At 39.7% G+C, this 12,956-nt stretch overlaps 1 protein-coding gene across 17 annotated transcripts in view; it reads left to right on the forward strand.

The window, feature by feature from the left end:
• The window catches only part of ERC2 (ELKS/RAB6-interacting/CAST family member 2), a 939,781-nt gene that overhangs the window by 387,459 nt on the left and 539,366 nt on the right, over positions 1-12,956 (forward strand). For all 17 annotated transcript variants that reach the window (XR_005784479.1, XR_005784476.1, XR_005784477.1 and 14 more), the window contains one exon: positions 3,169-3,336. Coding sequence is in view for 14 of the 17 variants with exons in the window: in XM_040454749.1 (XP_040310683.1) it covers positions 3,169-3,336 (168 nt within the window). In the remaining 3 variants the exon portion in view is untranslated. The remainder of the gene's footprint in view (positions 1-3,168; positions 3,337-12,956) is intronic.

The following is a 12,956-nucleotide window of genomic DNA, read 5'->3' on the forward strand; positions in this document are numbered from 1 at the left end:
TGCATCAGGAGGCCTTTGTGCCTGCTTGTGGTTTTGTACCATCTGGAAGTTAAAATTTGATTTTAGAAATGATGTCATACTTGCTTACTGCAAACTGGGCTAATGTTGGTTGAGAATTGGATACAGTTCAGGTCAAAGTTTTGTTTTAAAAAAAGACTCTTAAACCTTGTTTCTTGATTCCAGGAGACTGCAAAGCTATGAGGATAGACTGGAGTGATTGAAGGTCGTGATTCAAATTCCTTTGAAGCTGAATAAATGCATTTGGGTGTATGGAAAATAAACTTCCCAACAGAAGACCTTAGCTGGCACAGGCTCCCTCCTGCCATGTAGAATTTGGATGTTTGCGAGCAGTGTGCTGACCATGGCCATCCTTGCTCTCTATTTTATTCTTGGAGGAGAGATATTCTTACAGCCAGAGTTTTGTCTCTTCTAGGTTCAGGAAGATGAGGCAGGGCACTGATAGATCACACATGTGAGAAGGCACAGTAAATTTTAAGCATATTATTCATCAGTGCAGAGTCTCTTTTTCTAAACTCTTTCCAGCATCCGTTACTGCCTCCCAAATTGTAATTTATTTACGTCAAAGTTTTGAATGTTAGACATTTCCTCTAGTCCAGATACAGACCATCCATGTTTGATAGCTAGAATGTAGGGCTCATAGGACCACATTTTCTTCTCAAATTCACACTGAATCCTAGTCAGCCTGTGGGAAATCTTTTCAATGGAATGTAACCCCTTATAGCCACTACTATAATCTGGAGTGCTCAACATGTCCTGCCAATTTCCAAAGAACCTACCAAATGCCATCCTTTATGTATAAAGTAAAAATCACATTTTTTTTTTTCCAGATAGGATGAAAACCCAAAGAGAACTATTGATGTTATTTTGGGTTGGTAGATGGAGATGACTTTATATTTTATTTTCTTAATTTGAAATGTATTATCAAATTGGTTTCCATACAACACCCAGTGCTCGTCCCAACAGGTGCCCTCCTAAGTACCCATCACCAACCCTCCCCTTTCTTACACCATACACAAAAATAAACTCAAAATGGATAAAGGACCTGCATGTGAAACAGGAAACCATCAAAACCCTAGAGGAGAAAGCAGGAAAAAACCTCTGTGACCTCAGCCTCAGCAGTTTCTTACTTGATACATCTCCAAAGGCAAGGGAATTAAGAAATGACTTTAAACAATCTGGGGTGTTTAAACAATCTTGAGAATCTGGGATGCTGAAGCTTTAGTGCAACTGGCATGAATTTTCTTTTAGTCAAAGGAAGATCCCTAGGACATGAGTATCCCTTTCACATCCCAGCTGCTAGATTTCCATGGCCCCTACGTAAGAAGAAGCACAACTATCAAATATTTAAGGAATCTGCTGTTTTTGCCCTGTGCAGTCACAGAATGTCCATCCTGTCTCATAATGTGGTCAGGGTCATTCTGCCAACAGGGCTTTATAAGCACTGTTTCACCCCTTCCCTTGTGGAGACCTCCCTGCTTCATCCACCTCCCTGGGATAGAAACTGGAGAAACTCTCTACTCACCAACCTCTCATCACCTTTGACCTTTAGAAACACAGCTTTGGTGCTTCTTTTTTGGAAAGGGGTAAGAAAAGGAGATTCTACTCTGATAACTTTTTAAAATCTCTAATATCATCATTTCTTCCCTGATCTACCTAAGACTGATTCTTGCCTTTAAAATCATAAAATGTCAGATACTTAGGGGGTTCCAACCTCTTTGTTTTATGGATGGGGAAACTGAGGCTGGAGGGCTGGGTGGGGAGGGGGGAGTGAGAGTTATTTGTCCTGATTCTCATAGCTAGATAGAAGCAGAATCCAACCTAAAACCAAAGTATCCTCTTTCCAGTGTTCCAAGTTGCCTTTTGATTCTCTGTCTTGACAGTATTTACAAAACTATTTATTTTGGCTTATTATGGTATTCTCACCTCATTTTCCCTTAATGTTTGTGTTTTTTTCATCCAAATTTTACTTGCTGGTAGTATAGTATAAAAAACTACTCAACAAGATTTGTGAACAGATACAGCAGACCCCTACCCCATTTTTCCTTCCCCAAGACAACCTGTTTTCAGCTCCTTTTGCCTGGTTATTTTGATATCTCTAAAAAATTTTTTTTTTCTTTCAACGTTTATTTATTTTTGGGACAGAGAGAGACAGAGCATGAATGGGGGAGGGGCAGAGAGAGAGGGAGACACAGAATTGGAAACAGGCTCCAGGCTCTGAGCCATCAGCCCAGAGCCCGACGCGGGGCTCGAGCTCACGGACCGTGAGATCGTGACCTGGCTGAAGTCGGACGCTTAACCGACTGCGCCACCCAGGCGCCCCATGGTTATTTTGATATCTCTAAATAACGTGCTTGCATCACTACTTGATTTTTGATGTAACTACTGTCTATCAAATGCCTGGTATGGAGGGTGAGGATTAAATTTTTCCATCACCCCAAAACCTCACATTATCCATGTGAAGCTTTTTTGCATATGGTCATTGGAATGTTAAGTTTAAAAATAATGTTTATGTTTCCTTATGTCTATTACTGACATTTGAAAAGCAGGAATTGTAATAATCTAATTTTTGAGCTAAGGTAGAAATAGGTATTTTTTGTATGCCTTTTTTTTTCTTACATATTTGGAAAGCAGTCTTTCATAACACTGGAGAGTGGTCATCTCCACAGCATTTCCTTCCTCCAGTAGCATTTCCTTCCTCTTGGCAGCTTGTATTTTTCTCCTTCAGGAGTGTTTCTCTACATGTTTGTCTTCTTCCAGACGTCTGTGGCATGGCTCATCATGTTCTCCATATTCCTGGAGGATGTTGCAGAGCACAAGCAGTGTTGTGCCTTCCCTGTGCAATGGAATAGTGATGTGCTTTGTTTTCTAGCTAATGGTTTCACAGCAGGGAGACATACTGCTATTTCATAATGCCTTATTTTATATAAACCTTATATTAAAAAAAGTGTCGCAGTTCAGATACACATATGACAGGACTTTGAGGTGGATACAGGCTGTTAAAATGCATGGCATTGAGGTGCCCATGAGCAATGGTTTGACCATGCTGTGCTGAGAAGATGCACTGCTGCCCTGTTCCCTCCCCGGGCCTAATGGTTACGGATGACCACTGTGTAAAACTACAATCTTCTTTCTTTTTCCTGACTTCAGGTAGATGCACTGAGATTACGCCTGGAAGAGAAAGAGTCTTTTCTCAATAAAAAAACAAAACAGCTGCAGGACCTCACAGAAGAGAAAGGGACACTGGCTGGAGAGATTCGAGACATGAAAGATATGTTAGAAGTGAAGGAAAGGAAAATCAATGTTCTTCAGAAGAAGGTAAGTAGTTGACATAAGCCATTCATGCTGGGAATTGGTATCATCCATGTTTTGTCATTTCAGAGAAATTTTTGAGTACATGGAAAAGAAGAAATTATTTTTTTTAGAGTTTTAGGTTAGGAAGTATAAACTTTTAACATGCTGGTACTTAACTTACTGGTGGTTGTGTCATGCCATTCTTAGCATGGACTGATGAATTTTCTGTTTGACTGCCTGAAAAATAAATAGAGATGATTCTTTTTATAGTTTCCAGCTTAAATATGGATAATTGTACAAATTTAGATATATGTCTAAAATAATAAAATGTCTGAAAAGTTAATTTTTTCTTTTTCCTTACCAGGAGTTGAACAATGTATTCTGTGGGTCTTGAAGGTATTTTAGATGCATTTTTTATTTATGTAAATTTTAGTAGCTCTTACCGTACTGAACCCATACGGATTTGGTGGGGGGAGTAACGTTTACACCTATTACTTAACTGCAGTCTGTCAGAGAACATATAATAAGTTCTGACTACAGTGGGCTAACACAGAAGATGCTTGATCTAGCTAGGGCCCTTCTTTCCTGTTTTACCGTCAGCAGCTCATTTTCTCCATGTAGGGATCCAGATTTGGGGAATGTACCCTGATATTTAAAAAAAATTCCCATTTGCTACTATGTACAGTTTGGGGAACATAGGGTCCCCTACCGTCCCCTGGAAAAGAACAGGCAAGAAGAGAAAACGACTACCTGATCTTTTAAGAAAATAAAATATATTGGAAAGGCATAGGGCTGTCAGATTAATAGGCAGCCAGCGTGGAAACTGGGCAGGAACTGACAGTGGGCAGCACAAGCCAGCTGGCTGGGACACTGCTGCAGACAGGCATATTGCCGGACACCCCTACTGCAGCTGCAGCTGCAGACAAATGGACTCTAACTGGCCCCTCCTCCTGGTGTCATTTGCCACTATCATCTCTCACCTTGTTTATATCAACAGCATCCTAGCTGTTTTTCCTGCTTTCACCCTTACCTTTCCTATAGGCTCTTCTTAACACAAAAGCTGGAGTAGTTCTTTTAAAACATAAAACAATTTATACCATTCTGGTAAAAAAATCTCCAGTTGCAGCCACCTACATAATTTGTGCAGAATGAAAATTGTTCAAAGAGAATTTCTGAATGAGCATAAAACCAAGTCTGGGGCCCTTCAGAGTGTGGGGACCTGTGCAGTTACACAAGTCACATGCCCATGAAGCCACCCCTATCCCCTGTGGCTTCCATCCTCACTCTCAAGGTATTAGTGATCTGATGGATTATGTTATTAATTCATTTCTGTCAGAATCTTTACAGACAAGGCCCAGGTGTTTTGATCTCCTCTTTGCAGTGCCAACTAATTGACACAGATGTTTAGAAGAGATCTTGGAAGACATGACCAAGGACCCTTGAATCAATGAGGCCGTTGAGGGCAGATGGGACTAACAGAGAGACAGAGTGGCAGTTCTTAGAGTAGGTACTAAGGATTCAAAAGAAAACTTTTCACTTAAAATTCCCAGGAGTGAATGATGATGAAAGCTAACATTTATAAAACTTATTTTGAACACTGTATGCTGGATATTTTGCTATGCTCGTTATGTGCACTCTTTACTTACTTTTGATCATAATCCTTTGAGGCAGGTATAGTTATTAACCCAGGAAACTGAAGGACACTGAAGCTTATGGTAGGTAGGCAACCCAGATAGGTGCAAGTTTGTTTTTGTTTGCTTGTTTGTTTTGTTTTTTGTTTTTTTTGTCTTTGGAAAAGTAGAATACAATGGTTAGTGCAAATTAAAAGAATTAGCGTATGGACCTCAAGTTTTATGATGATGACACCAGCTGTCAATCAAGGAAGAGCATCACAATTCCTTGTTTTACCAGGAGTTGAGACTAAGTGCTCTTATTCTTGAGGAATAAATGGCACTAATGTTATGAATGAAGATTTTGGGAAGGTACTTTCAATGCATAAGTGACAAAAGACATGTGCTGATGGGCATAGTTTGCGAAATTTTATACTTTGCTCCATAAGCCAGACTCAAAGGTTTGGAACTGGTTTGGAAGTTCTTGAGCAAAGCCAATTGTATATTATGACTTCTTTGGGCAACGTGATCATAATCCCACTTATTTAAACCATGTAGATAATGGATTAGGAAGTATTTCATGTGTATTGGGAGAGGTTCTTCAGTTTTACATTTTTTTTCACTGAGTGTTTACCAACACATTTGGGGAGGAAATAACACCACTGGCAACATAGTGAAGGGGCAGAAATTCTATATACCCGCAATGTAAAGGACAGATAATCCCCAAAGAAGTAATACACACAATTCAGAAATCTAGTCAAAATGTGGAAATAATACAGAAGCTAATGGGCCAATGAAACATTATCTTTGGGACTGAAGACTCAGAGTTTTGACCACATTCAGCCTAATTGGCTGTTTTAGGGCAGGTCTGGATTGGAACAGCATAAGCTTTGGATTAGGGTGTGTTGGCATGGAAGAAATAATAAACTTATGTCAATGTCAGACACGTAGTATTACTTAATATTTCTTTCTTATAGACTCCTTGGCAACCAGCACTGTGTTTTGATGCCAATAGAAATGGGTATGCTCCTTTCATAGCCATGTTTAACCTGGCGAAGCTAGGCTTGCACCTCGTATCTGTCAGCCTTGCCTTCAGAGGTCTGAGTCTCAGAAATCTCGTGTCCTCCATAAGCCATGTGAACAGGTCACATGTCTGGACAGCAGGCATGGACACGATGCCCTAATCATTTTGTTACTTGAGGAAGGAAGTGAAGTTGACGAAACAGAGAACCCCAGGTTACAGAATATCTCTGAGCAAGCTTTTGTAGGAACACAGCAGTCATCAAGTATAGATTTTGGTTCTACTGCAATTTGCCTCCACTGCATAATTCCCAGATATGGAGTTCTTTTAGTAGGGGGACAAAAATGTGCATGTATGAAAATTGTTCAGTGGAGCATCCCCTTATGGCTGTGATGCTGAAGTCAGAGGAGCAGTATAGTTTTCAAGCTGCAGACTTAACATTCTGTTCTCATACCTGAATTCAGACTTCAACTGATGAAGTGCTACCTGACTATTGAGTTTTTGTAGGAAATGTCATAAAACCTTGATGACATTGTACATTTGGAAAGTGTATAATGTCCAGGATTTTAGGACATGGTAGCATTATTTGACCCAGATCAAATTCAGACTGTTATGTAGCTCACGCAACATAAACCTACTACCCAAGAAATTTTTAAAAAGTCATTAAATTGGACAAAAGTTCTATCTCCATTTTAATTCTAGGGCTCAGTCCCACTTTATAGAGCAGAGGCACTTTATTTATTAGGGGTAGAAAAACAGATGGTGATTTCTCTGGAAGCCAGGTTCACTAGCTACCTACTGGGCTTCATGGATTGCCCTGTGGGTTGGAAAGGGCAGGGAGGTGTGAGTGGAATTGGCTTCTAGGGGTGGCATCTATGGACCTGCCCACTTCAGCAGCTTTATTCTACCAATTTGGAAGTGTGGTGGTGAAAATTCTGAATGATGATAAGTTCAGAGGTAAAGACCCTACAGGACTATGGTTATTAGCATACTGGGTTTCTTCATGAAGTTTATTAAAAATAAAAAATAAAAAACAATTACCTGAGAAGATGATTATAGAACATGGAGATTTCCATGTTGGTGTAAAGTTGATGTAAAGTATGGAGCACTTTTTGACTCAATTGATCTTTTTCCTGGTGTTTAAACATCCAGTTGCACTTTTATATTATTATTGGCAAGCCTCCTGTTTTTTGAACATGTGCAAAATCATATTATTTTTGCATTTACTGAGTGTTTTCTATGTGTCAGTAAGTCACTACTCTAGGTCCTGGAGGCTCAAAGGGATATAACATATTCTCTAGTCCTCAGGCAGCTGATAGTCTGGTTGGGGAGATAGACATGCATAATCCTAAATGTAAGTACAGTGGAGAGCAACATGGCATATTACCAGAAACAAACTGCTTGATGAATGCAAACAGCAGAAGCTAATTCTGCTACCTTGAGCAAAAGGGAGTTAGTTTATGGCAAGGATATCCAGAGCCCCAATGTCTGGCTGGTAGAACAAGATTAGAAATGATCGAGTCAGGGCAGCTGTAGAAGACTAAGAGAAAAGAGCGAGTGCCATGATCTCATAACCAGGAGTGTCTGTTCAGGTGTTTTCTCTGCTGATGGCTGCCCTCTCACCTACCTCCCTCTTCCCTTACATCACACTGTTGGTTGAGATTTAAAGTCCTGGGGCAGAGCTCCAAATTTCACACAGGTGCCTCTCATTGGTAGATTCTAACCAAACCTGCCCTAAAAGGAATCTGGGAAATGTGGTTCCAAGCTTTACACCTGAGATTTCCACTCAGTTCTTGTGTCACTTACACTGGGAAGTCTTTGCTGACATTGCAGGCTGGGAGAGGTTTTATACTTTTAAAGAACCATTTCTTGGCTCAGTTTGAAATTCTGCATCCCTTTAGTGAGTGTTGGCTTCCCTCCCATGGCTAATCTCCTTGAGTGCCCCAACCGTGATCATCAAGATACTTCCAGCTTTTTGCAGAATTCTTGGCAGGTGATGGTCCTCAATCAATATGCATTGGGTGAATAAATTATATCAGCAAATTCTGAATGAATGAGAACTTGGGAGAAGAGAAATCATTTTGAGATCCACTCCTGGCCCAAGAATATTGTTAGCTATTAGGAGTCTTTTGCCCCAGTGAAATGTTAGACTCACTTATTGTTCCCAGGACAGAATGTTCTCTGTAGGCTGCAAGATGGAACCACCCCATGGATAATAAAATGGATGAGGAAATTACTTCTGCTCTACCCACATCTAACACCTCAAGCCTTGGTTCCATTACCCTGACAAGGTAAAAATGGATTAAGGCTTGAGTAAGGGCACTTAACTACTCTTGCTTCATTTTCCTTTTTAATAAAAAGAATATGTGACATTTATCAAGTATACTGTCTTGCTCTGCAAAGAGACTAATGCTTCCTCCTCTAGTTCTCACTTCTAACTTACTGGATTGTTAGAGGCATGGTATTCTATAGAGTGATAAGATGGAATTATTGATCATTCATGGTTATTTTTAATTATGACCATGCAAATGATAATTTTTTATAACAAAAGGATTATTTACTATTCATTGAGCCCTTACTATACACCAGACATTGTGTTAAGGGCTTTGCATCCTTAGGTTATGGGTCCTTATGACAAACCTAATGGCAGATATGTGCTACCACAATCCCTATTTTTAAAAGAGGAGACTGGTTTACAGTTGTGTGACTTGAGTAACTTGTCCAGACTCTACCCAGTAGGAAACTGATGGAGCTATTCTTAAACACCCCACTCTTCTTATATTTTTCTGTTTTGTGATCCTGCCTCACTAATGGGGCAAGTGGGATCATTAACTTTAAGAGCTAAACTCTACTATGAGCAAATTACCTGAGGTTGACACAAAAGGATGCCTGTATTTATACATTATCAACCAACAGAGATGAGGTAACTAATGTGATAAAAAATAGGAAACCAATTAAGTTAATAAAATACAACATCAGTCTGGTTAAAAATGTATGTTAATATGTATGTTAAGCTATATTTAGAAAAAATATTGTGATAATCTTCAGTTTACTTTTGTTTTACTTTTCCCCCATGAGATTCTTCATGTACCATTCTAAGCCACTGGATTGTTTTGCTGCTTCATTTTCAAAGGATTGCACCACGCTTGCTATCATAGTAATTTCACTTTGTTTTGGTAGTTGGCTTACAGAACCAAGATCTCAAAATAAGATCTGAGGCATCTAAGCAACTTGCCTGGATGAGTTCCAGTGTATTTGTGATTTGGGAGACTTCTTACCTGGTCTGAGAGGACATGGTCTGGGAAGCTGCTCCACCTTGCTGTGAGATGCTCACTTTAAGGTCTGACCTCGGTGTAGGCAGGCTCACTCTGCATCTGAAGCCAGGAACTGGGCTGGCGTCCAAGGATTGGAGCAGCAACCAGGGTGGCTGTGAATCTGAGGCAGGGTTCTCGACCAGGAGACACTTTACAACCCTCCCACCCCATTTGGCAATATCTGGGGATAGTTTTGGTTGTCACAGCAGGGGGATTGCTACAAGCATCTGGTGGGTAGTGTCCAGGGGTGCTGCTAAACATCCTGCAATGCACAGGAGATGCTTCCCACCCTCCAAAGCAAATGATGATCCAGACCAAGCCCTGGTCTATAGGATTCCTCTTCTTCCCATGCATGGCCTATCCGACTTGTCTTGGCTTTCTCTTGAGATAGTATTCCTTAAAATGATTTTTACTTTGTATAACGTTGTTCTCTCCATTATCTCTGAATATTGTCTCAGCTGATGTGATTAACATTTTTAGCTACACTTTTTCTCTAGCATCATTATAAGAAGTTTACAGAGATGAACATCTTGTGTATGTGCATATGATGTTTGAACTATTACTATTATTTTCTCTTTTATATTTTTGATGTGTAAGAATCCATACTTTATAAAGAGTTTACACACACACACACATACACACACACATACACATCACTCTTGGGGCGCCTGGGTGGCTCAGTTGGTTGGGCCACCCACTTCAGCTCAGGTCATGGTCTTGCAGTTTGTGAGTTCAAGCCCCGTGTCGCTCTCTGTGCTGACAACTCAGAGCCTGGAGCCTGCTTCGGATTCTGTGTCTCCCCCTCTCTCTACCCCTCCCCTGCTCATGCTCTGTGTCTCTCTGTCTCTCAATAATAAGTAAACATTAAAAAACTTTTTTTAAGGAGTGTATGTATGTGTGTGTGTATATATATATATATATATATATATATATATATGTAACTCTTGAAATATTAAAATTATTTAGAATTATTGAAACTTTTGGCTACACTGATCATATCAACTAATTTAGAGGGAGGCACTAGTTAGCTGTAATATAGGGAATATATAATAGAAATAAAGCATCTTAGTTAGACTGATGAATGGATCATCCAAATCCACCATTCACACCAACAGGGATGGATATTCCAGCAGGTATCACCCAGTTTAAATTTCTTTGGCTAAATGCCAGCATTCTAGTCATTTAGAAAAGTGACCTTTAAGGCTTTTTTTTTTTTTTGGAAAAAAAAATGCACTTGATTTTAGTACCCTTTGGGGCTGAAAATCTAATTTCTGTGTTCACATTTAATATATTTTTCATATATTTTATCTAGTTATTTGGGACGTGAAAATATTGATTGTGGACTGAATATAGTTTTAAATAATATGTTGCTTAAATATTTGTAACTAAAATGTACTGTCTAGAGTAGTGTTTGTGACTTGCCAGGTTTTTTTCAAAGAGTGCCTTCGTCAGTCTAAAAAATATAAGAAAATCCCAACCCACTACATCATATAGCAAATTCTCTCTGTGTATTCTGTTTGTATGGTTATTGGTGTTTGCACGTTGTTCGGCCTAGGCAGAACATCTTTGTTCTGGCATCAGTTAATATTTTGTATCTTTATCATGGCTTGAAATTGATGCCAAAGTTTCTGGTACTAATGAAATCATACAGGACAAATAATCACCAAGCATGTGTAGCTCCTATTCTTGGCTGGAATTATTTGCCCAATGTTAGTGATGACCTAGGCAAAAATCATCTTGGTGATTTTAACCAATTGATCCCATTGCAAGAATGAAGTGATATTTTGAAGGTCACTTTGCATCCCTTGAGTAGAGATGTGGCTTCTTTGGTAAACTTAAGCTTCTTTATGAAGCAGTAAATTCACCAGCCTCCATTTTATGTGTGTTATTAAGAAATTTGAAGTTGGGGCGCCTGGGTGGCTCAGTCGGTTAAGTGGCTGACTTCAGCTCAGGTCATGATCTCATGGTCCATGAGTTCGACCCCACGTCGGGCTCTGTGCTGACAGCTCAGAGCCTGGAGTCCGTTTCAGATTCTGTGTCTCCCTCTCTCTCTGACCCTCCCCTGCTCATGCTCTGTCTCTCTCTGTCTCAAAAATAAGTAAACGTTAAAAAAAAGAAACTAAAAAAAAAAATAAATAAAAAAATAAAAAAGAAACTTGAAGTTGCCATTCTCTTAGAGATGATATTCATAAAATGATATTTTGTTGTCAAAAGAACTAAAAAGTTCATCTTCTAAAGAGATTTCAAGAAGCCTGCTCATTCATTCATGCATGCATTCAGGAGCTATAGTTACGGTCTTCAATTAGCTGCATCTTACTACTCCCTGGCTCTATTGGACACAACCCTATGTGATCGGACTTTAAAAGATATGTAAAAGTAGGTATGCTGATGAAGCGTGGACAGTCCTAAAGACAGATATGAGAGAACAGAAAACCTGGAAGATACTTGATGGGCCCTTCTGGTCAGGTCTTTTCATTCTTTCCACTCAGGACTGAGAAGTCCTGAGAGAAAAAGTGACTTGTTTAGAGTCACAGAGCTAATTAGTGACAGGGCCTGCGCTCTGGTGACACTTTTCCTTTTTTCTTCTTTCCATTCCCCTGTGACATCTGAGGCCTTGGGCGCCATCACTCTATTCTGCCCAGTTTGCCTTCCTTTTCGTTGTACCATCCAGTCATCCAACAAAACACGTTCAGCATTGTAATGATCTGGATGCTCTGCAGGCACTGGGGGATACATAGGCTATTGAAGAAAATTTCTGCTTTCTATGAGCTCACACTCATAGAAAAAACAAAACAACACTAAAGATTCAATTACAGGGCAGTAAGTGCTGTGTGCAATGCCAGCCAGGTGCATGGTGCACAGAGAAGGGGCTCCTCACCTATTGAGAGTAGAGATGGCCACTGGAAAAGTTGATGACTAAATCAAGAGCTGAGGGATTAGGAGGTGTTGTCCAGTCAAAGCAGTGAGAATACCATTTGCAAAGATTTGGCTGGAAGAGGCAGCACAGTGCATTTGGTGGAATAAGAAGTAAAAGTAATTTAATATAGATGGACCACACTCCCTTGCCCCATTAGGAAACAGATTTCACAGTTAGAAGTTTTTCTATTCTCTGTGTCTTCTAGCAATTAAATATATTTTATAATTAAGGTTTGAGAGTCATTTTGACTTCTATATTATAAATGTTCTCTTCCAATCCCTTGTGACTTGCAAGTGGCAGGAGTGATTATCTGTGTTATTTCAAAATTCAGTTCAGGGCCAGATCATGCTGAGAACTGATTCTTATTCAACAAGAAAGCTGAGCCTGAGCCAGAGGAGGCAAATTCTCTTTTAAATAAATATTTGCTTCTGGGTTAAGATCTTATTTTCTGTACTCAATTTCAGCATGATGGATTTTTAAAGGTTTGTTTATAATTACCTGTAAAATCCCTTGAAGATTTAAGATAAAAATGCTTAGAGTATCCTGACAGTGGCTGCTACCCTAATGGATACAGGCATCTTGACACATCTGTCAATCTCAGCTGCCAGCTGTTGTTGTTTTGTGATATGGGATTAGAGGTGGTTGAGCTTTTACATATTTCAGTCTGGAGATGATTCCGTCCTTCTTCCCACATACTCCCCAGGCCATTTGATTTAAATCAACCTTATTTATGTGGGAAGGAAAGTCTTCTGTCTGTCTTTTTTACTTATCCTGTGTTTGGC

The sequence above is a fragment of the Herpailurus yagouaroundi genome, unplaced genomic scaffold (assembly GCF_014898765.1).
Source record: "Herpailurus yagouaroundi ecotype Mexico unplaced genomic scaffold, PumYag 213, whole genome shotgun sequence".
Classification (NCBI taxonomy): Eukaryota; Metazoa; Chordata; class Mammalia; order Carnivora; family Felidae; genus Herpailurus; species Herpailurus yagouaroundi.